Raw genomic sequence first — 19,470 nt, 5'->3', positions numbered from 1 at the left:
ACGGGCGCAGAGGTGACGCTGGCCCGGCCCGAGGTGGTGGCCCCAGATCGGGTGGTGCCCAACACCTACCTGACCCTGACAGGGGTGGGCGGGACCCCATTTAAGGTGCCCGTGGCAAGGGTACACCTGAAATGGGGGACCAAGGAGGGCCCCAAGGATGTGGGGGTACACCACCATTTGCCCACTGAAGTTTTGATGGGGGGAGACCTAGAGGACTGGCCAAGCAAGCCCCAGGCCGCCCTGGTTGTGACGCGTAGCCAGAGCCGGCGAGGGGCACTGCACCCTGACCTCGGGGAGGGTATCACACCGGAGGCGCAGGACCCTACCCTGGTGGGGAGGGAGGGCCGAGGGGCACGGCTCAGAGAGGCTGAGGCCTCAGACCTGGTCACTGAGGGGGAACCGGGCCCCGTCCCTGCCCCAGCCGCTGAGTTCCAGGCCGAGTTGAGGAAAGATCCCTCCTTGCGGAAGCTCAGGGACCTGGCCGACCTCGGTGTGGGACGGACCATGAGGAGAGGCTGCCAGGAGAGGTTCCTGTGGGAGAAGGGGTTCCTGTACCGAGAATGGGCTCCCACAAGGGAAGTAGAGTCCTGTGGGGTCAGGAGGCAGCTGGTGGTCCCCCAGAAGTATCGCCGCAGGCTCCTGTCCCTGGCCCATGACATCCCCCTCGCAGGGCACCAGGGAATCCGGCGCACCCGGCAGAGGCTGCTACAGAACTTTTACTGGCCCGGGGTCTTTACCACGGTCCGGCAGTACTGCCGATCCTGTGACCCCTGTCAGAGGGTGGGGAAGGCCTGGGACAAGGGGAAAGCGGCTTTGAGACCTTTGCCCATCATAGAGGAGCCTTTCCAGAAGGTGGCCATGGACATCGTGGGGCCTCTCAGCAGGACGACCCGGTCGGGGAAGAAATACATTCTGGGGGTGGTAGATTTTGCCACCCGCTACCCCGAGGCAGTGCCCTTAGCTTCCATTGAAGCCGACACCGTGGCCGATGCGCTCCTGACCATTTTCAGCCGAGTGGGGTTCCCCAAGGAAGTCTTGACAGACCAAGGCTCCAACTTCATGTCGGCCCTGCTCCGGTGCTTGTGGGAGAAATGTGGGGTCCGGCACGACTGGGCCTCAGCTTATCACCCCCAGTCCAACGGGCTGGTGGAGAGGTTTAACGGGACGCTAAAGATGATGCTGAAAACCTTTATGAACCAGCACCCGCAGGATTGGGACAAGTACTTACCTCACCTGCTGTTCGCATACAGGGAGGTGCCCCAGGAGTCAACCGGATTTTCGCCTTTCGAACTGTTATATGGAAGGAGGGTGAGGGGCCCCCTGGACCTGATGAGAGACGAGTGGGAGGGGAAGGCCACTCCCGATGGAGAGTCAGTGGTGGAGTATGTCCTGATCTTCCGAGAGAGACTAGCGGAACTCATGGGCCTGGCCAGGGAGAATCTGGACAGAGCCCAGAGGAAGCAGAAGGTCTGGTATGACCGCACGGTGCGGGCCCGCGCCTACGCCACCGGGGATCCGGTGATGGTTCTCATCCCCGTGAGAAAGAACAAACTACAGGCCGCCTGGGAGGGCCCTTTCAAGGTCGTCAAGCAGCTCAATGAGGTAAACGATGTGGTGGAGCTGTCAAACCGGGCGCACCACCGCCGGGTGTACCATGTGAATATGATGAAGCCATATTATGCCAGGGGGAATGTGGTGTTGGCCGTGTGTGGACAGTGGGAAGAGCAGGGAGATGACCCTTTAGTAGATCTATTCCCTGGGACCAGAGCTGGTTCCCCGCTGGAAACAATTCCCCTCTCGGATCAGCTAACCCCTGCCCAGCAAGCTGAGGTCAGGGAGGTTCTGCATCTGTACCGACAGCTGTTTTCCAACCAGCCTGGACGCCCTAATCTGACTGTCCACCGGGTGCAGACAGGGTCGCACCCGCAGATAAGATGCTCCCCCTTCCGAGTCACAGGGAAAACTGCTCAGGACCTGGAAAGAGAGGTCCGGGACATGCTGGCTTTGGGGGGGATCCAGCCATCTGCCAGCCCTTGGGCCTCACCGGTGGTGCTGGTCCCCAAAAAGGACGGGTCGGTCCGGTTCTGTGTGGACTATCGGAAGCTCAATGCCATCACTGTATCGGATGCCTACCCCATGCCCAGGCCGGACGAGCTCCTAGACAAGCTGGGAGGAGCTCGGTACCTTACCACCATGGACCTTACAAAGGGCTACTGGCAAGTGCCGCTGGATGCAGATGCCTGACTGAAATCGGCCTTTATCACCCCTCTGGGGCTCTATGAGTTCCTGACCCTGCCTTTCGGCCTCAAGGGAGCGCCGGCCACCTTCCAGCGCCTAGTGGACCAGCTCCTGAGGGGGATGGAGAGTTTTGCCGTGGCGTATATTGATGACATCTGTGTCTTTAGCCAGACCTGGGAGGACCACGTGTCCCAGGTTAGACAAGTGCTGGACCGACTCCAGGGGGCTGGGTTGACTGTAAAAGCGGAGAAGTGCAAGGTGGGGATGGCGGAAGTATCTTACCTGGGCCATCGGGTGGGGAGTGGCCGCCTAAAGCCGGAACCAGCCAAGGTGGAGGTGATCAGAGACTGGCCCGCTCCCCACACCAAAAAGCAGGTCCAAGCCTTTATTGGGATGGCAGGATACTACCGAAGATTTGTGCCCCACTTTAGCGCCATAGCCACCCCCATCACTGAGCTATGCAAGAAGGGGAAGCCAGACAAGGTGGTCTGGACTGAACAGTGCCAGGTGGCTTTCCGGGCGCTGAAGAAGGCTCTGGTCAGTGGCCCAGTTCTGGCAAACCCAGACTTTGACAAGCCCTTTGTGGTGTTCACCGACGCCTCCGACACGGGACTGGGGGCAGTGTTAATGCAGGAGGATGAAAAGGGGGAGAGACACCCCATCGTGTACCTGAGCAAGAAGTTGCTACCCCGGGAGCAACACTACGCGGCCATCGAGAAGGAGTGCCTGGCCATGGTGTGGGCCCTCAAGAAACTAGAGCCCTATCTCTTCGGGCGACACTTCACCGTCTACACCGACCACTCTCCCCTGACCTGGCTGCACCAGATGAAAGGAGCCAACGCCAAGCTCCTGAGATGGAGCCTGCTCCTGCAGGATTACGACATGGACGTGGTCCACGTGAAGGGAAGTGCCAACCTGATAGCAGATGCGCTGTCCCGGAGAGGGGGCCCCGAACTTCCCCAGGTCACTGGTCAGCGTGACCCCGCTCAGTTCAGTCTCGAAGGGGGGAGAGATGTGACGATGTGACTCAGCAGGGAGGGGGGAGTGTTGACCTGGGAATGTGCCCTGGGGATGGGAGACCTGAGAGCCTGTCACCTGAGCCAGGAGGGGGAGGGGGAGGTAACACCTCTGCCCAGGAATGTGAACAGAGGCTGCAGCAGGGAACCTGCTGGGTGGGTTTAGTTCAGTTTGGGGCTGGGGAGAGGAACACAGGGAACCCCAGGGCTGGGGTCTAAGCTCCCTGCTCCCCCAGAAGGACGTGACTGAGGGGTCCTGGTTGTACCCACAAGCTCTGTTGTGGACTGTGTTCCTGTTGTGCAATAAACCTTCTGTTTTACTGGCTGGCTGAGAGTCTCAGTGGATCCCAGGAAGAGGGGTGCAGGGCCTGGACTCCCCCACACTCCGTGACAGGGCCCAAGGGAGGCAGAAGGTCCAGTACGACCGCTCGGCCTACGGCACCGGCAACAAAGATGATCGGGGGCTGGGGCACGTGACTTATGAGGAGAGGCTGAGGGAACTGGGGATGTTTAGTCTGCGGAAGAGAAGAATGAGGGGGGATTTGATAGCTGCTTTCAACTACCTGAGAGGTGGTTCCAAAGAGGATGGCTCTAGACTATTCTCAGTGGTAGCAGATGACAGAACGAGGAGTAATGGTCTCAAGTTGCAGTGGGGGAGGTCTAGGCTGGAGATCAGGAAACACTGTTTCACATGGAGGGAGGTGAAGCCCTGGAATGGGTTCCCTAGGGAGGTGGTGGGATCTCCATCCTTAGAGGTTTTTAAGGTCAGGCTTGACACAGCCCTGGCTGGGATGATTTAGTTGGGGTTGGTCCTGCTTGGAGCAGGGGGTGGGACTAGATGACCTCCTGAGGTCCCCTCCAACCCTGATATTCTATGATTCTATGACCAGCTGAGGGGTCTCATCCGGTGAGGTAGAATAAGCCACGAGCTGCCTGAGACGAGCCCTTCAAGGTCACCCAGCAGCTGAATGAGGAGAACGATGTGGTGGACCTGCCCAGCCGGGCTCACAGCCACCGAGGGGACCAGGTCAACATGATGGAGACGTACTGTGACAGGGAGAGGCTGGTCCTGGCCATGTGTGGCCAGTGGGAGAAGGGGAAAGATCCCCTGCATGGGTCTCTTCCCTGTGACCAGAGCCGGTCTCTTGCTGGACTCAATTCCCCTCTCTGACCAGCTAACCCCTGTCTGGCAGGCAGAGATCAGACAGGCCTGCATTCGTACCCACAGCTGTTCTCCAACTGGCCTGGGCTCACAAACCGAGCTGTCCACTGGGTGGAGCCGGGAGCCCGTCCTCCCGTCAGGTGTTCCACATTCAGAGTATTGGGGAACACAGCCCAGGCCCTGGAGGGAGAGGTTGGGGACATGCTGGTTTTAGGGGTGATCCAGCCACCCACCAGCCCTGGGGGCCTCTCCCATGGGGCTGGTCCCCAGGAAAGATGGGTAATCCCAGTCTGTGTGGCCTATCGGAAGCTCAGTGCCATCACCGTGTCTGATGCTGGCCCATGTCTAGGCCTGACAAGATCCTAGACAAGTTGCGGGGGACTCGGTACCCCACGACCAGGGATTTCACCAAAGGCTATTGGCAGGTGCCTTTGGATCCCAATGCCAGACAGAAGTCGGCTTTCACCACCCCATACACGTTCCTGGTCCTGCCTTTCGGCCCCAGGGGGGCTGTCAGTGCTGGGTGGATCAGATGCTGGGGCGGGAGGGTCGAGGACGCTGCCCTTCCATATCCTGACAACCTCTGTGTGTTTAGTCAGACCTGGGAGGACCAGGCGTCCCAGGTGAAGAGGGGGCTGAGTCGCCTCCAGGAGGCAGGGCTGACGGTAAAGGCTGGGACATGCAAGGTGGGGATGGCAGAGGGGTCGTACCTGGGACACAAGGTGGGGAGCGGCTGCCTAAAGCCAGAGCCGGCCAAGGTGGGGCAATCAGAGACTGGCCTGCTCCCCGGACTATGAAACAGGCCCAGGCCTTAATCGGGATGGGGGGGCATCTCTGGAGCTCTGTGTCGGCCCCCATCACTGAGCTATGCAAGAAGGGGAAGCCAGACAAGCTGATCTGGACCGGGCAGTGCTCAAGGGCTCTCTGTGCGCTGAAGGAGGATCTGGTCAAGGGCCCAGACTTTGACAAGCCCTTTATGGTGCTCACCAATGCCCCAGACACAGGGCTGGGCGCGGTGCTGGTTCGAGGGGGAGAGACACCCCACCGGGCACCGGAGCAGGAAGCTGCTGCCCCAGGAGCAGGGCTATGCAGCCGTAGAGAGGGAATGCCTGGCCCTGTGGTGGACCTTAAGAGGCTGCAGCCGGATCTCTTTGGGCCTCACTTCACGGTGTACCCGGACCATTCGCCCTGCCGCGGTTGCAGCAGATGAGAGGGCCCAGCGTCAAGCTCCTGAGGTGGAGTCTGTCCCTCCAGGAGTATGAGATGGGGGTGGTCCACGTTCAGGGGAGTGCCAATGTTCTAGCTGATGCTTTGTCCCGGAGAGGGGGCCCTGAACTTCCCCTGGTCACCGGCTGGAGTGACCCCGCTCAGTTCAGACTCGAAGGGGGGAAAGATGTGACAAAGTGCGGGATTTTCTTAGTGTTTCGCATGAACACTGTGTGTGCCTCAGTTTCCCTGTGTGCTGCATGTGTAACAAGGTTGGGGGAGGGGGTTTGTTGTTGCAGGGGACCAGGTGTAACCTCGCTTAGCAGCCAGGACCCCAGACACCGGCCTGGAGATGGGGGACCCAGTGACTGGTGACGGGGAGGCCCAGCCCAGCTTGGGAGCCAGCCGGTTCTGGCCAGTGGGGGGACAATGGGCTGAGGAGAGAGGGGCCTGGGGCCCTGACCAGCCAAGTCCTTGCAGGGGGGAACAAAGGAGGGAAGAGAGGGGCCCCAGCGGCCTGTTTATCTGGGACCGAAGACAAAGGACAGAGGAGGGGCTGGTGGGGGAGATGATAACAGCTGATCGGCTAGAAGGAGGGGGCTGGGCTGGGGACAAGGAGCAGTCGCAGCCCATGGGGACAGGGACAGACCCAGCTGGCCGGGGCTGAGATTGGCCAGGCCCCAGGGCCCCGAGAACTGCCCGGGCTGGGTCCAGACCTTCAATAACCCTCCTGTGTGATGCTGACGGGGAGTCCCTGCAGCTAGAGATCGGGGGGCGCTGCTCCCTCTGGGGGTGGGGGCCCCGGGGGTCCAGAGCGAGGGGACTCCCTGAGGGGTTCCCTGCAGAGCCAGGCTGCTGGGGGCTCGGAGGTGCGGTCCCAGAAGGCGGCCAGAGGGCCCAACCCCAGAGAGAGCTGACCCCCAAGTTGACCTCGGAGTATTGGTTGATCACAGGATAACTATGAGCCGCCAATGTGATGGGGCCGGGAGAAAAGCAAATGCGGCCTTGGGATGCACCAGGTGAGGCGTTTCCAGTGGAGATAAGGAGGCGTTAGCACCAGGCCCTGGTGAGACCTCGTCTGGAATACGGGGTGCAGTTCTGGTCTCCCGTGTTTAAGAAGGATGAATTCAGACTGGAACAAGTACCGAGAAGGGCTACGAGGATGATCCGGGGAATGGAAAACCTGTCTTATGAAAGGAGACTCAAAGAGCTTGGCTTCTTTAGCCTAACCAAAACTAAAAGAAGGCTGAGGGGAGATAGGATTGCTCTCCATACATATATCAGAGGGATAAATACCAGGGAGGGAGAGGAATTATTTAAACTCAGTCCCAATGTGGACACAAGAACAAATGGATATAAACTGGCCATTGGGCAGTTTAGACTTGAAATTAGACGAAGGTTTCTAACCATCAGAGGCATGAAGTTCTGGAACTGCCTCCCAAGGGGAGCAGTGGGGGCAAAAGACACATCTGGTTTCAAGACTAAGCTTGATAAGTTTATGGAAGGGATGATATGATGGGATTAGCCTAATTTTGGCAATTAATTGATTTTCGACTATTAGCGGTAAATAGGCCCAATGGCTTGTGATGGGATATTAGATGGGGTGGGATCTGAGTTACTACAGAGAATCCTTTCCTGGGGGGCTGGCTGGTGAGTCTTGCCCACATGCCCAGGGTTTAGCTGACTGCCATATTTGGGGTCAGGAAGGAATTTTCCCCCAGGGCAGATTGGCAGAGGCCCTGAGGGGTTTTCTCCTTCCTCCGCAGCATGGGGCCCGGGTCACTTGCTGGAGGATTCTCTGCTCCTCGAAGTCTTTAAACCACAAGTTGAGGATTTCAATAGCTCAGACGTAGGTCAGGGGTTTATCGCAGGAGTGGGTGGGTGAGATTCTGTGGCCTGCGTTGTGCAGGAGGTCGGACTAGATGATCATGATGGTCCTTTCTGAGCTTAGAGTCTATGAATCTGATTCTAAGAAGGGCTGTCACACTGGGGGTTCCTCGCAGGGAGCCGAGCGAGCACAGGGGCCTGGGAGCCCGTGACACACTGTCTTCCCCTTTTTCCAGATCATTTATGAGTATGTTGAATAGGACTGGGCCCAGGGCAGACCCCTGGGGGACACCACTATTTACCTCTCTCCATTCTGAAAACTGACCATTTCTTCCTCCCCTTTGTTTCCTGTCTTTTAACCAGTTACCCATCCATGAGAGGACCTGCCCTCTTATCCCACGACTGCTCACTTTGCTTAAGAGCCTTTGGTGAGGGGCCTTGTCAGAGGCTTCCTGACAGACCATAGCCACTGGACCCCCCTTGTCCACACGCTCGTTGACCCCTCAGAGAGCTCTGGTGGGCTGGGGAGGCCTGACTTCCCTTCACAAAAGCCCTGTTGACTCTTCCCCAACGGCTATGTCCTTCACGATGGTTTCAGCCAGCGTGCCCGGGACTGAAGTCAGCCTCGCCGGCCTGGAATTGCCGGGGTCCCCTCGGGAGCCTTTTTAAGGATTGGCCTCCCATGAGGTCCCCTCCGGTCCTGTGGTGCAGAGGCTGATGGAACTGACAGGTGACAGACCACCACTACAATGGGGGTCCCTCGCAACGCAGCGGGATGGCAGGGAGCACCATGGGAGGGGGTTCCCCAGGGGGATGGGGGGGTCTCTCCAGGAAGGGTCTTCCTAGGGCGGAGGGTCTCTGGGGTCCAAGTGAGGCCGGGGGTGGCGGGGGGTCTCTCCGAGGGGGCTCACCGCGAGAAAGCTCTTCTCCAGGGCAAAGCGCACGTTGGTCTCGATGCTGGTCCGTTTCTTGCGCCGCCGGCCCGGCAGCCCGTCAAAGCCCAGGCTGGGGCTGCTCAGCTGGTTGGGGCTGGGGAGGGTCGAGTCCACCGACATGGTCTCTGGGGGGCGCACAGACCACGCACTCAGGCCCCCACTATCCTGCCCCCAGCCTGCGCCATCCCGGTCCCAACCCACCAGACTCACTACCCTCCCAGAGCCAGGAGAGAACCCAGGAGTCCTGACTCCCAGCCCCGCCCTGACCCACCTTCTGGGCCCCAAAGCCCATAGACACCCAGCACACAGACATCCACCCCAGGAGTCCCCCAGCCCAAAGCCTGATACCCCCCTCTGTGTTGCCCATCCACAAAGTCCCAGTCATGACCAGCTGGGCCCCCCAGGTCCCCAGGCCTCCCTCCCAGAGGTCCCAGGTGTCCCCCCCTCACCGGCATCATTGAGCCACTTCTCCAGCAGCGGCTTCAGCTTGCACATGTTCTTGAAGCTGAGGTTCAGGGCCTCGAAGCGGGAGATGGTCGTCTGGCTGAAGTCGTTGCCGTAGAGTTTCCCCATGGCCAGCCCTACGTCGCCCTGTGGGGGGCAGGGGTGTCACAGTCAGCAGCAGGGCCCCCCAGCAAGAGAGGACCCAGGAGTCCGGCTCCCAGCCCCCCTGCTCTAACCACTAGGCCCCCGTCCCAGAGCCAGGAGAGGACCCAGGCGTCCTGGCTGCCCCTCCCCCAGCTGTACCTGCGTGAAGCCAAGCTTGATGCGGCGCTGTTTGAAGGTGCGGGCGAACTGCTCCAGTTCCTCCAGGTCGCTGGGCTCCTCGGGGTGCGCCGGCGGCTCCAGGCATTTCGGGGGCTGGGGGTGCGCAAGGTGGGACTCGGGGAGGCCCGGCCGAGTCACTGGCTGGGGGGGACAGGGGGTCACTGGGGGGCACAGGAGACAGGGGGATCCATGCACCCCAGCAGCCAGCACAGACCTCGTGCCCCGTGCTGGATGGGGGGATGGATGGACGGACGGATGGTGTGGGGGTTGATGGATGGACGGACGGACGGACAGACGGATGGTGTGGGGGGTGATGGACGGATGGACAGATGGTGTAGGGCTGATGGACGGAGGGACGGATGGATGGTGTGGGGGGAGATGGACAGACAGATGGTGTGGGGCTTATGGACAGGGACAGACGGATGGGGGTGGGGGGAAATTGACGGATGGACCGACGGATGGGGGTCAGGGGGATGGACGGACAGACAGGTGGGAGGAGGATATCGACCCCTCTGCCCCCCCCACCCGGCTCACCTGTGCGGGCAGCCCGGCGCGGGGGGGGGTTGGCAGGAGCCCCCCCGGGCTTTGCTGAGGTAGCTGAAAGAGATTTGGTGTCGGGAGCAGCCCTGCAGGAGAGGAGAGAGAGTGAGCCCGGGCGCCCTGCCTCTGCAATGCGCCTGCCTCTGGGGGGGCGCGGGGCTGGGCATACAGGGACCCTTCACCCGGGCAGAGATGCCGCCCCTCTGGGGTGGTGCGTGGGAGCTGATGCTAGAGGGCTCCCTGGCCGAATGCTGCAGGAGCGGCTGGGGGGCAGAGGCTGGGGGGCCGTGCCGGGGGGGGGCTGTACCTTGCTGTCCTTGCTGGGCCTGTGGCAGCAGGAACTGGGCGGGCGGCTGGAGGTGGTGCCCAGGGACAAGCACCAGCTGCTGGAGCTGAAGGAGCTGCTGGATGTCCTGGGGGACAGAGAGAGGGTCAGGGGGGAAATGGGGGCAGGCCCTGGCGCCGTGTGGGGCTCAGAGCCACAGTGCGGCCACGGTGCATGGCAACTGACTGCTCTCCCCACCTATGGTGCACAGCGAGACGCAGTGACACACACACACACACCCCACAGTGCCCGGCGCAGTGCAGTAACATCTCCTGCAGTGCCCAGCTGGATGCAGTGACCCCCCCGCAGTGCCCGGCGCAGTGCAGCAACTTCTCCTGCAGTGCCCAGCTGGGTACAGTGACCCCCCCGCAGTGCCCGGCACAGTGCAGTAACATCTCCTGCAGTGCCCAGCTGGGTGCAGTGACCCCCCCGCAGTGCCCGGCGCAGTGCAGTAACTTCTCCTGCAGTGCCCAGCTGGGTGCCGTGACCCCCCCGCAGTGCCCGGCGCAGTGCAGTAACATCTCCTGCAGTGCCCAGCTGGGTGCAGTGACCCCCCCGCAGTGCCCGGCGCAGTACAGTAACATCTCCTGCAGTGCCCAGCTGGGTGCAGTGACCCCCCAGTGCCCGGCGCAGTGCAGTAACATCTCCTGCAGTGCTCAGCTGGGTGCAGTGACCCCCCCGCAGTGCCCAGCGCAGTGCAGTAACATCTCCTGCAGTGCCCAGCTGGGTGCAGTGACACCCCCCCCGCAATGCACGGCGCAGTGCAGTAACATCTCCTGCAGTGCCCATCTGGGTGCAGTGACCCCCCCTGCAGTGCCCGGCGCAGTGCAGTAACATCTCCTGCAGTGCCCAACTGGGTGCAGTGACCCCCCCAGTGCCCGGTGCAGTGCAGTAACATCTCCTGCAGTGCCCAGCTGGGTGCAGTGACCCCCCCCAGTGCCCGGCGCAGTGCAGTAACATCTCCTGCAGTGCCCAGCTGGGTGCCGTGACCCCCCCGCAGTGCCCGGCGCAGTGCAGTAACATCTCCTGCAGTGCCCAGCTGGGTGCAGTGACCCCCCCGCAGTGCCCGGCGCAGTGCAGTAACTTCTCCTGCAGTGCCCAGCTGGGTGCAGTGACCCCCCCGCAGTGCCCGGCGCAGTGCAGTAACATGTCCTGCAGTGCCCAGCTGGGTGCAGTGACCCCCCCCGCAATGCCCGGCGCAGTGCAGTAACATCTCCTGCAGTGCCCAGCTGGGTGCAGTGACCCCCCCCCAGTGCCCGGCGCAGTGCAGTAACATCTCCTGCAGTGCCCAGCTGGGTGCAGTGACCCTCCCACAGTGCCCGGCGCAGTGCAGTAACATCTCCTGCAGTGCAGTGACACTCCCCCTTGCTTTGTGTGATGCAGAGACACCCCCCAAGATGCCCAGCGCCCTGCAGTGACACCCCCCATGGTCCCAGCAGGATGCAGTGCCCCCCATGCAGTGTCCAGCATGATACAGTGCCCTCCTCATGGTGTCCAGTGCGATGCAGTGACCATCTACAATACCAAGCTCAGTGCAGTGACACCCCTTAGTGCCTGGTGCAATGCAGTGACACACCCAACAGTGCCCAGTGCGACACAGACACCCCCTGCAGTGCCCAGCATGATGCAGTGACCCCCCAGGGTGCCCAGTGTGATGCAGTGACAACCTGCAATGCCAAGCCCAGTGAAGTGATGCCCGACAGTGCCCGGTGCGATGCGGTGACACCCCCCTGCAGTGCCCAGCACACTTCTGTTATCCCCCCCAGTGCACAGCGCGATGCAGTGACCCCCTCTGCAGTGCAGCGACCCCCCGCAAAGCCCTGTGTGATGCAGTGACCCCTCCGCAGTGCCCAGCACATTTCTGTGATACCTCCCAGTGCCCCGCACGATGCAGTGACCCCACACAGTGGCCCGTGTGATGCAGTGCTCCCCGCAGTGCCCCGTGCGATGCAGTGGCCCCGCGCAGTGCCCCGCGAGATGCAGCGCCCCCCGCAGTGCCCAGCGCGATGCAGCGCCCCCGCGGGGCCCATCCCTTACCTGTGCAGTGAGCTGGATGGGCTGTGACAGAGCCAGCTGGGGCGTTTGCGGCTGGCTCTGGGGTGCCTCGCCCCCCGGCGGCTGGCTGGCGGCGTTGGCTGCAGCGGCCGCGGCCAGGAGCTGCGCCTGGGCCTGCTGCAGGAGGAGCTGCTGCTGGGCAGGCATCAGGGCCGTCAGCTGGGGGCCGGGCGAGCCGGGGCGCGGGGGGCGCGGGGGGAGGGGAAGCAGCAGGTTAGTCCCAGAGCGTCCCCGCCAGAAGCGCCAGCAAGCAGCAAAGCAGCCCCCACCCCCGTTAGCCCCGGGGCACCAGCCTGGGACCCCCACTTACATGCCGCTGCCCCCGAGCCAACCGGGAACCAGCCCCCCTGCAGGCGAAGGGCCCCGTGCCCCGTTTCCTGCCCCCTGAGCCAGCCCCTGGGCCGGTGCCCCCTAGAGGGGAAAGGCCCCATGTCCCATTCCCCGCCCCCCACCCCAGGCCGGCGCCCCCTAGAGGGGAAAGGCCCCATGTCCCATTCCCCGCCCCCCACCCCCGGGCCGGCACTCCCTGCAGGGGAAAGGCCCCGTATCCCATTCCCCGCCCCCCACCCCGGGCCGGCGCCCCCTAGAGGGGAAAGGCCCCGTGTCCCATTCCCCGCCCCCCCCAGCCCCAGGCCGGCGCCCCCTAGAGGGGAAAGGCCCCGTGTCCCATTCCCCGCCCCCCCCAGCCCCAGGCCGGTGCCCCCTAGAGGCGAAAGGCCCCGTGTCCCATTCCCCGCCCCCCACCCCCGGTCTGGCGCCCCCTAGAGGGGAAAGGCCCCGTGTCCCATTCCCCGCCCCCCACCCCGGGCCGGCGCCCCCTAGAGGGGAAAGGCCCCATGTCCCATTCCCCGGCCCCCACCCCCGGGCCGGCGCCCCCTAGAGGGGAAAGGCCCTGTGTCCCATTCCCCGCCCCCCCCAGCCCCAGGCCGGCGCCCCCTAGAGGCGAAAGGCCCCGTGTCCCATTCCCCGCCCCCCACCCCCGGTCTGGCGCCCCCTAGAGGCGAAAGGCCCCGTGTCCCATTCCCCGGCCCCCACCCCCGGTCTGGCGCCCCCTAGAGGGGAAAGGCCCCGTGTCCCATTCCCCGCCCCCCACCCCCGGTCTGGCGCCCCCTAGAGGCGAAAGGCCCCGTGTCCCATTCCCCGCCCCCCCCACCCCCGGTCTGGCGCCCCCTAGAGGGGAAAGGCCCCGTGTCCCATTCCCCGCCCCCCACCCCCGGGCCGGCGCCCCCTAGAGGGGAAAGGCCCCGTGTCCCATTCCCCGCCCCCCCCAGCCCCAGGCCGGCGCCCCCTAGAGGCGAAAGGCCCCGTGTCCCATTCCCCGCCCCCCACCCCCGGTCTGGCGCCCCCTAGAGGGGAAAGGCCCCGTGTCCCATTCCCCGGCCCCCACCCCCGGTCTGGCGCCCCCTAGAGGCGAAAGGCCCCGTGTCCCATTCCCCGCCCCCCACCCCCGGGCTGGCGCCCCCTAGAGGGGAAAGGCCCCGTATCCCATTCCCCGCCCCCCACCCCGGGCCGGCGCCCCCTAGAGGGGAAAGGCCCCTGACCCAACACCCCCCTCGCCACCAGGGGCCCCCACTCACCCCGGCCAGCTGGCTGCCGGCTAACATGAGCTGGGCCTGGGGCAGGTGGGGCTGCTGGGCCGGGGGGGCAGGTGCTGGAGCTGGAGGCAGGGCTGGGGGGTCCTCCGCCTTGATCTGGGGGAGAGGAGAGACTGGTCAGGGGGGCAGGGCACTGGGGGGGCAGGGCAGGGCATTGGTAGGGGGTAAAGGGTCACATCTGGGGGTCTGGTGTGGGGCGTCTGAGAGGGCCTGGAAGGGGGGTTGGAGCGGAGGAGTCGGGGTCACAGCAGGACCTGGGGGGGGTCAGGAATCAGAGGGGACATGGCGGGGGGCCAGGGGTCAGAGGGGGGCCAGGTGGGGGGAGACTTTTGGCCCCAGGCCAGCCGGGGCCGTTCTCACGCTGATTTCTCCCTCCCCCCCGGGAGCCAGACTCACCCCCCCCCGGAAACCCTGAGGTGCTGGGCGGGGAGATCCCCTCCCCCGGCCCCGCCGGCATGGGGGGGCATATGGGGGGGCCGGGCTGGGGAGCTGCGAGGGGGGGGAAGGACCAGGGTTACCTGACAAGGTTCCTGGGGGGTCAGCTCCCCAGCTTGCGGAGGGGGGTTGGCGGGGGGGTGGGGCGCTCGCTCGCTCGCGCTCTCTCCCGCCCCCCCGCCCGCTGAGCCGCTTCCTGTTTTGCTGCCGCCCCGGGGGCCCCGGGATTTCCCCCCACCCCCACCCCCCTGAGTCATCGCCCGCAGCCAGCCAACCGAGCAAAAACAGGAACGGGGGGGGTGGAAACCCCTGGGAACCAGGCATGGCCCCCCCGCTAGCCCCCCGCCAGGCACTGCCCCCCACCGGCCCCCCTGCCAGGCACGGCTCTTACCTTGGGGCTGGGGCCGGTGGGGGCCGGAGAGAATGGGGCTGGTTTGCTCTGCTGGGTCTGCGACAGACGGGGGGACCCCAAGTCAGTGGAGGGATGGGGACCCTCCTCTGCCCCCATGCTCCCCACAACCCCAGTGCACTCCCCCACCGTGACCCCCCAGCCCTGCACGCTGTCTCTTCCCCCCAACCCCACTGCTCCCCCACCGCCCTCCCCTGCCCCCCCACCTCTCAGGCCCCTGCCACACTGCCCCCCAAAGAGCCCCCCCGTCTCACTCACCTGGTGGTTTGTGTCGGGGCCGTTTCGTTCTGTGTCTGGAACAAGAGAGAAAATGAACCTTCGTCTCCTGCCCCCCGCAGCGGGATCAAACCCTCACAACCCCCCACCCAGGGCCCTGCCCCCCAACACTGGGCCCCCCAAACCAGGGCACCCACAGGGCCTGCTAAGGGCCTCGTTCCTGACCCCCTTCACCAGCTCTGCTGCGGGAGAGAGACTGGTGGGGGGAGGGGGGCAGCCTCCGGGGAGGGGCAGCCCCAGCAGGGAGATGGGGGGCAGCCCCCAGTGGGGTCTCGGGGGTACCTGTGTGCTCCCCATGCAGCTGCACTCGCGCCTTCTCCAGCTCCAGAGGCTTAGACATTCTTATTTCTAGAGAGAGAGACAGGGAGCGATGAATGACCGGGCCTGGGACCCAGGCGTCCTGGCTCCCCCCGCCCCCGCCCCACTCTAACCACTAGGCCCCACTCCCCTCCCGGAGCCAGGAGAGAACCCAGGAGTCCGGGCTCCCGTTGGCTGCTCAGTGACAAGCCCTGAGACTGAGCATCCAGCCAGGGGGGGCCGGGTCCCTTCGCTGCGGTGGGGCACAGAACTGGCCCCGATCCAGCCCCAGGCGGGGGGGAATGGGACATGGGGCCTGTCCCCTCTAGGGGGCGCCAGCCCGGGGTGGGGATGGGACATGGGCCCTTTCCCCTCCCCCGCTCAGTGCTCTCTGGCTGGGGCTCCCCCCTCCCACAGATGGAAACCTTCAGCCCAACCCCCGCCCCATCAGATTCCCTCCCCCAGCCCCTCCCCCACCAACTCAAATTGGGGGTGACCCATAACCCAGCCAACTCCCCACCCCCGCCCAACCCTGCTCCCCACCAAGCACCCCCCAGCAATCACCTCCTGGGTGAGAATTTAACCCCTTCCTCTCCAAGCCGCCAGCCAGCCCCAGGGGGGTCCCTGCCCCCCAGGCCGCAGACACGGTCCCCCAGCTCCCGGCTGCTCGGCTGGCTCCGCGGCCCCGGGAGCAAGTGGGCCCGGAGCCTGGGGCTGTCAAGAGCCACCTGCTGCCTCATTTGCATGAGGGACTGAGTCACTGGTACAAACCCCGAAACAGGCGGGCGGGGGGGCGGGGGCAGGCCCCATTCTGGGGATCCCAGGGACTGGCTATGGGGGGGACGGGGCCACATCTTGGTGCCAGGGGGCCTGGGTACAGCGGGGTGGATGGGGCCTGGGACTAGGGGGGGCTGGGGTATGGCGTGGGGCTGGGGCCTGGGGGGGCCTGGGGTACGGCAGGGGGCTGGGGCCTAGTGCTGGGGGGGGCTGGGGTATGGCAGGGGGCTGGGGGGGCAGGGTACAGCCAGGGGGCCCGTCCCGCAGGTCATGGCCTGACGTTCCCAAGCTGTGACAGCCTCAGCCCCCCGCCCCCCATCGTCTCGCTTTCCGGGCCCCATCAGCATTCTCCATCCCTGGGGCCACCTGGGGGCGAGGAACATGTCCCCCCGCCCCCGGCAGCCCAGCCCCTCCCCCATCCCCAGCTCTGCTCTGCAGGACTGGCCTGTGGAACTGCCCGCCGCAGGGCGGGGCAGGGCCGGGGGCCTGGGGGAGTCCTGCCTCCCAGCCCCAGACACAAGCCTGCCTGCCCCCTCACCCTCGCCGGGGGCCGGGCCCTGCGGCGGGAGCAGGCGCCCCACGCCGGGCTGGGGGACCGGGCCTGGCAAAGCCCCCCCGGCACTTTCACTTCTCCTATTTGTTTCCCTTTCGCATTTTTAGCCGGTTTAAAAACAGCCTCAGATTTACTGAAACCCCGGCTAAAAATACCCCGGGGAATCGGCCGGACCCCCACGGCCGGCCCCCCCACAGCCAGCGCCCGCCCCCCACGGCCAGCACTCCCAGCCCACAGCCAGCCCCCCATGGCCAGCCCCCCCAACGGCCAGCCCCCCAAGGCCAGCCCCCCATGACCAGCCAGCCCCTCACGGCCAGCACCCCCACCCCACAGCCAGCCCCCCATGGCCACCCCTCCCAATGGCCAGCCCCCCACGGCCAGTCCCCCATGACCAGCCAGCCCCTCATGGATAGCACCCCCACCCCACAGCCAGCCCCCCACAGCTGCCCCCCCCAACGGCCAGCCCCCCACAGCCAGGCTCCCCACCCCACAGCCAGTGCCCCATGGCCAGCCCCCCCACCCCATAGCCAGCCCCCCATGGCCAGCTCCCCACAGCCAGCCTCCCCCCACAGCCAGTGCCCCCCACCCTCCACACCCCACAATCAGCCCTGTCCCACTCCCCACAGCACCCCCTGCCGGGAGCCCCCCCACCCCATGAACACAGCCAGACAGAGAGGGAGCCCAGGGAGGGGAAACCGACCCAGCCCTGCCCCCTGCTCCTATCCCCACCCCCTACCTGGCATCCACCTGTTGGGGTTCACCATGGCGGGGGGAGCTCGGCTGCATGGGCCCCGGCAGCGTGGTGCCCGGCGGGTCGAGGAGGGGGTGTGACAGGGGAGGGGCAGAGCAGGGGGGGAGTTCCCAGCTCCCCCCCCCGGGGAGGAGAGAGGGAAGGAGCATGGGGGGGGCAGGGGGAACGAGGCAGCAGGAAGCAGCTGGGAGGAAATTGCAGGGGGGAGGAGAGTGGGGAGGAAAACACCCGGCGTGCGACAGAGCCCCTGGCACAGACACGCCCGGCGTGCGACAGAGCCCCTGGCACAGACACGCCCGGCGTGCGACAGAGCTCCTGGCACAGACACGCCCGGCGTGCGACAGAGCCCCTGGCACAGACATGCCCGGCATGCGACAGGGCCCCTGGCACAGACACGCCCGGCGTGCGACAGAGCCCCTGGCACAGACACAGGCACACCCGGCATGCGATAGGGCCCCTGGCACAGACACGCCTGGCGTGCGACAGGGCCCCTGGCACAGACACAGGCACGCCCGGTGTGCGACAGAGCCCCTGGCACAGACACAGACACGCCTGGCGTGCGACAGGGCCCCTGGCACAGACACGCCCGGCATGCGACAGGGCCCCTGGCACAGACACAGGCACGCCCAGCGTGCGACAGAGCCCCTGGCACAGACACGCCCGGCGTGCGACAGGGCCCCTGGCACAGACACACACGCACCCCCAGCGTGCAGCAGGGCCCTTGGTTTAGACAGACACACCTAGTATGCAACAGGACCTCTCACACAAACACAGGCACACACAGTGTGTGACATGCTTCTGGCAGATACATGCACACCCGGCGTGCAACAGGGCCCCAACAGAGACATGCACACACCCCCGTGCGACAGGGCCCCTGACAGTGTCACGCACCCCCCCGTGCGACAGAGCCCCTGACAGAGACACACACACCCCCGTGCGACAGGGCCTCTGACAGTGTCACGCACCCCCCCGTGCGACAGGGCCCCTGACAGGGACACACACACACACCCGTGCGACAGGGCCCCTGACAGAGACACGCACCCCCCCGTGCGACAGGGCCCCTGACAGTGTCACGCACCCCCCCGTGCGACAGGGCCCCTGACAGTGTCACGCACGCCCCGTGCGACAGGGCCCCTGACAATGTCACACACACACCCCCGTGCGACAGGGCCCCTGACAGAGACACACACACCCCCGTGCGACAGGGCCCCTGACAGTGTCACGCACCCCCCCATGCGACAGAGCCCCTGACAGAGACACACACCCCCCCGTGCAACAGGACCTCTGACAGTGTCACGCACCCCCCCGTGCGACAGGGCCCCTGACAGAGACACACACACACACCCGTGCGACAGGGCCCCTGACAGAGACACGCACCCCCCCGTGCGACAGGGCCCCTGACAGTGTCATGCATCCCCCCCGTGCGACAGGGCCCCTGACAGTGTCACGCACCCCCCCGTGCGACAGAGCCCCTGACAGTGTCACGCACACACCCCCGTGCGACAGGGCCCCTGACAATGTCACACACACACACCCGTGCGACAGGGCCCCTGACAGAGACACCCCCCCGTGCGACAGGGCCCCTGACAGAGACACGCACCCCCCCGTGCGACAGGGCCCCTGACAGTGTCACGCACACACAATCTGCCCCGGGTCTGGCACCGACAGCAAACGCTGATCCAGCACCTGCACCTCAGCCTCTGTCCGCCAGGGGGGAGCAGAACCCCGTGAACATTCACACCCAGCCCCACAACCCGCCCCCCGGCCCTGCACAGACAGGGTCACACCCGGCTCCAGGCCGGCAGGGGCTGCGGGTCAGGGGTGCAGGGCACCCCAGTCTCCCCTGTGCCCATCTCTCAGTGAGCCCCCACCCCCCCAGCCTTAACCCTCCCCCATCCAGGGGTCAGCCTGGGGGGCTGGCAGCGGCTGGGGGTCAGAAGGGCTGCCAGCTGTCGAGGTGGGGGGGGGGGCTGGGGGAGGCGTTGTGAGGACAGAGGAGACTGGGGGAGCACCAGAGGCTGTGGGGTCCATGGCTGCTCTGGGGAGGCTGGGGGGGGCGGCGCTGCAGGGTCTGGAAGGGGCGGGAAGAGTCTGCAGAGCATCGACAGGGACTTGGGGAGGCTGAGGGGGGTGTTGGTGGGGGGATGCTCCCTGGGGATGGAGAGGCCGTGGGCCAGGGTGAAGGGCCAGGGGATGCTCCCAGGGATGGGGAGGCCGGGGGGGAAGGGCAGGTGGGACAAGGGGGAAGGGCCGGGGGATACTTCCTCGGACTGGGGGGGCTGGGAGGCCGGGGAGAAGGGCCAGG

At 65.3% G+C, this 19,470-nt stretch overlaps 1 protein-coding gene across 1 annotated transcript in view; it reads right to left on the bottom strand.

Annotated features, from left to right (window-relative positions):
• The window catches only part of POU2F2 (POU class 2 homeobox 2), a gene marked incomplete at its 5' end in the record, with an annotated part of 30,672 nt that extends 13,494 nt beyond the window's left edge, over window positions 1-17,178 (bottom strand). The window contains 10 exons of the mRNA XM_084613678.1: window positions 8,361-8,509; window positions 8,834-8,975; window positions 9,132-9,293; window positions 9,687-9,778; window positions 10,000-10,105; window positions 13,650-13,763; window positions 14,494-14,550; window positions 14,770-14,804; window positions 15,070-15,135; window positions 17,151-17,178. Of these exons, the coding sequence (XP_084469804.1) occupies window positions 8,361-8,509; window positions 8,834-8,975; window positions 9,132-9,293; window positions 9,687-9,778; window positions 10,000-10,105; window positions 13,650-13,763; window positions 14,494-14,550; window positions 14,770-14,804; window positions 15,070-15,135; window positions 17,151-17,178 (951 nt within the window). The remainder of the gene's footprint in view (window positions 1-8,360; window positions 8,510-8,833; window positions 8,976-9,131; window positions 9,294-9,686; window positions 9,779-9,999; window positions 10,106-13,649; window positions 13,764-14,493; window positions 14,551-14,769; window positions 14,805-15,069; window positions 15,136-17,150) is intronic.
• Between the last annotated feature and the right edge of the window lie 2,292 nt (window positions 17,179-19,470).

This window comes from Lepidochelys olivacea, assembly GCF_965140295.1.
Source record: "Lepidochelys olivacea isolate rLepOli2 genome assembly, chromosome: 24".
Classification (NCBI taxonomy): Eukaryota; Metazoa; Chordata; order Testudines; family Cheloniidae; genus Lepidochelys; species Lepidochelys olivacea.
This window is presented reverse-complemented; position numbering and strand designations above follow the sequence as displayed.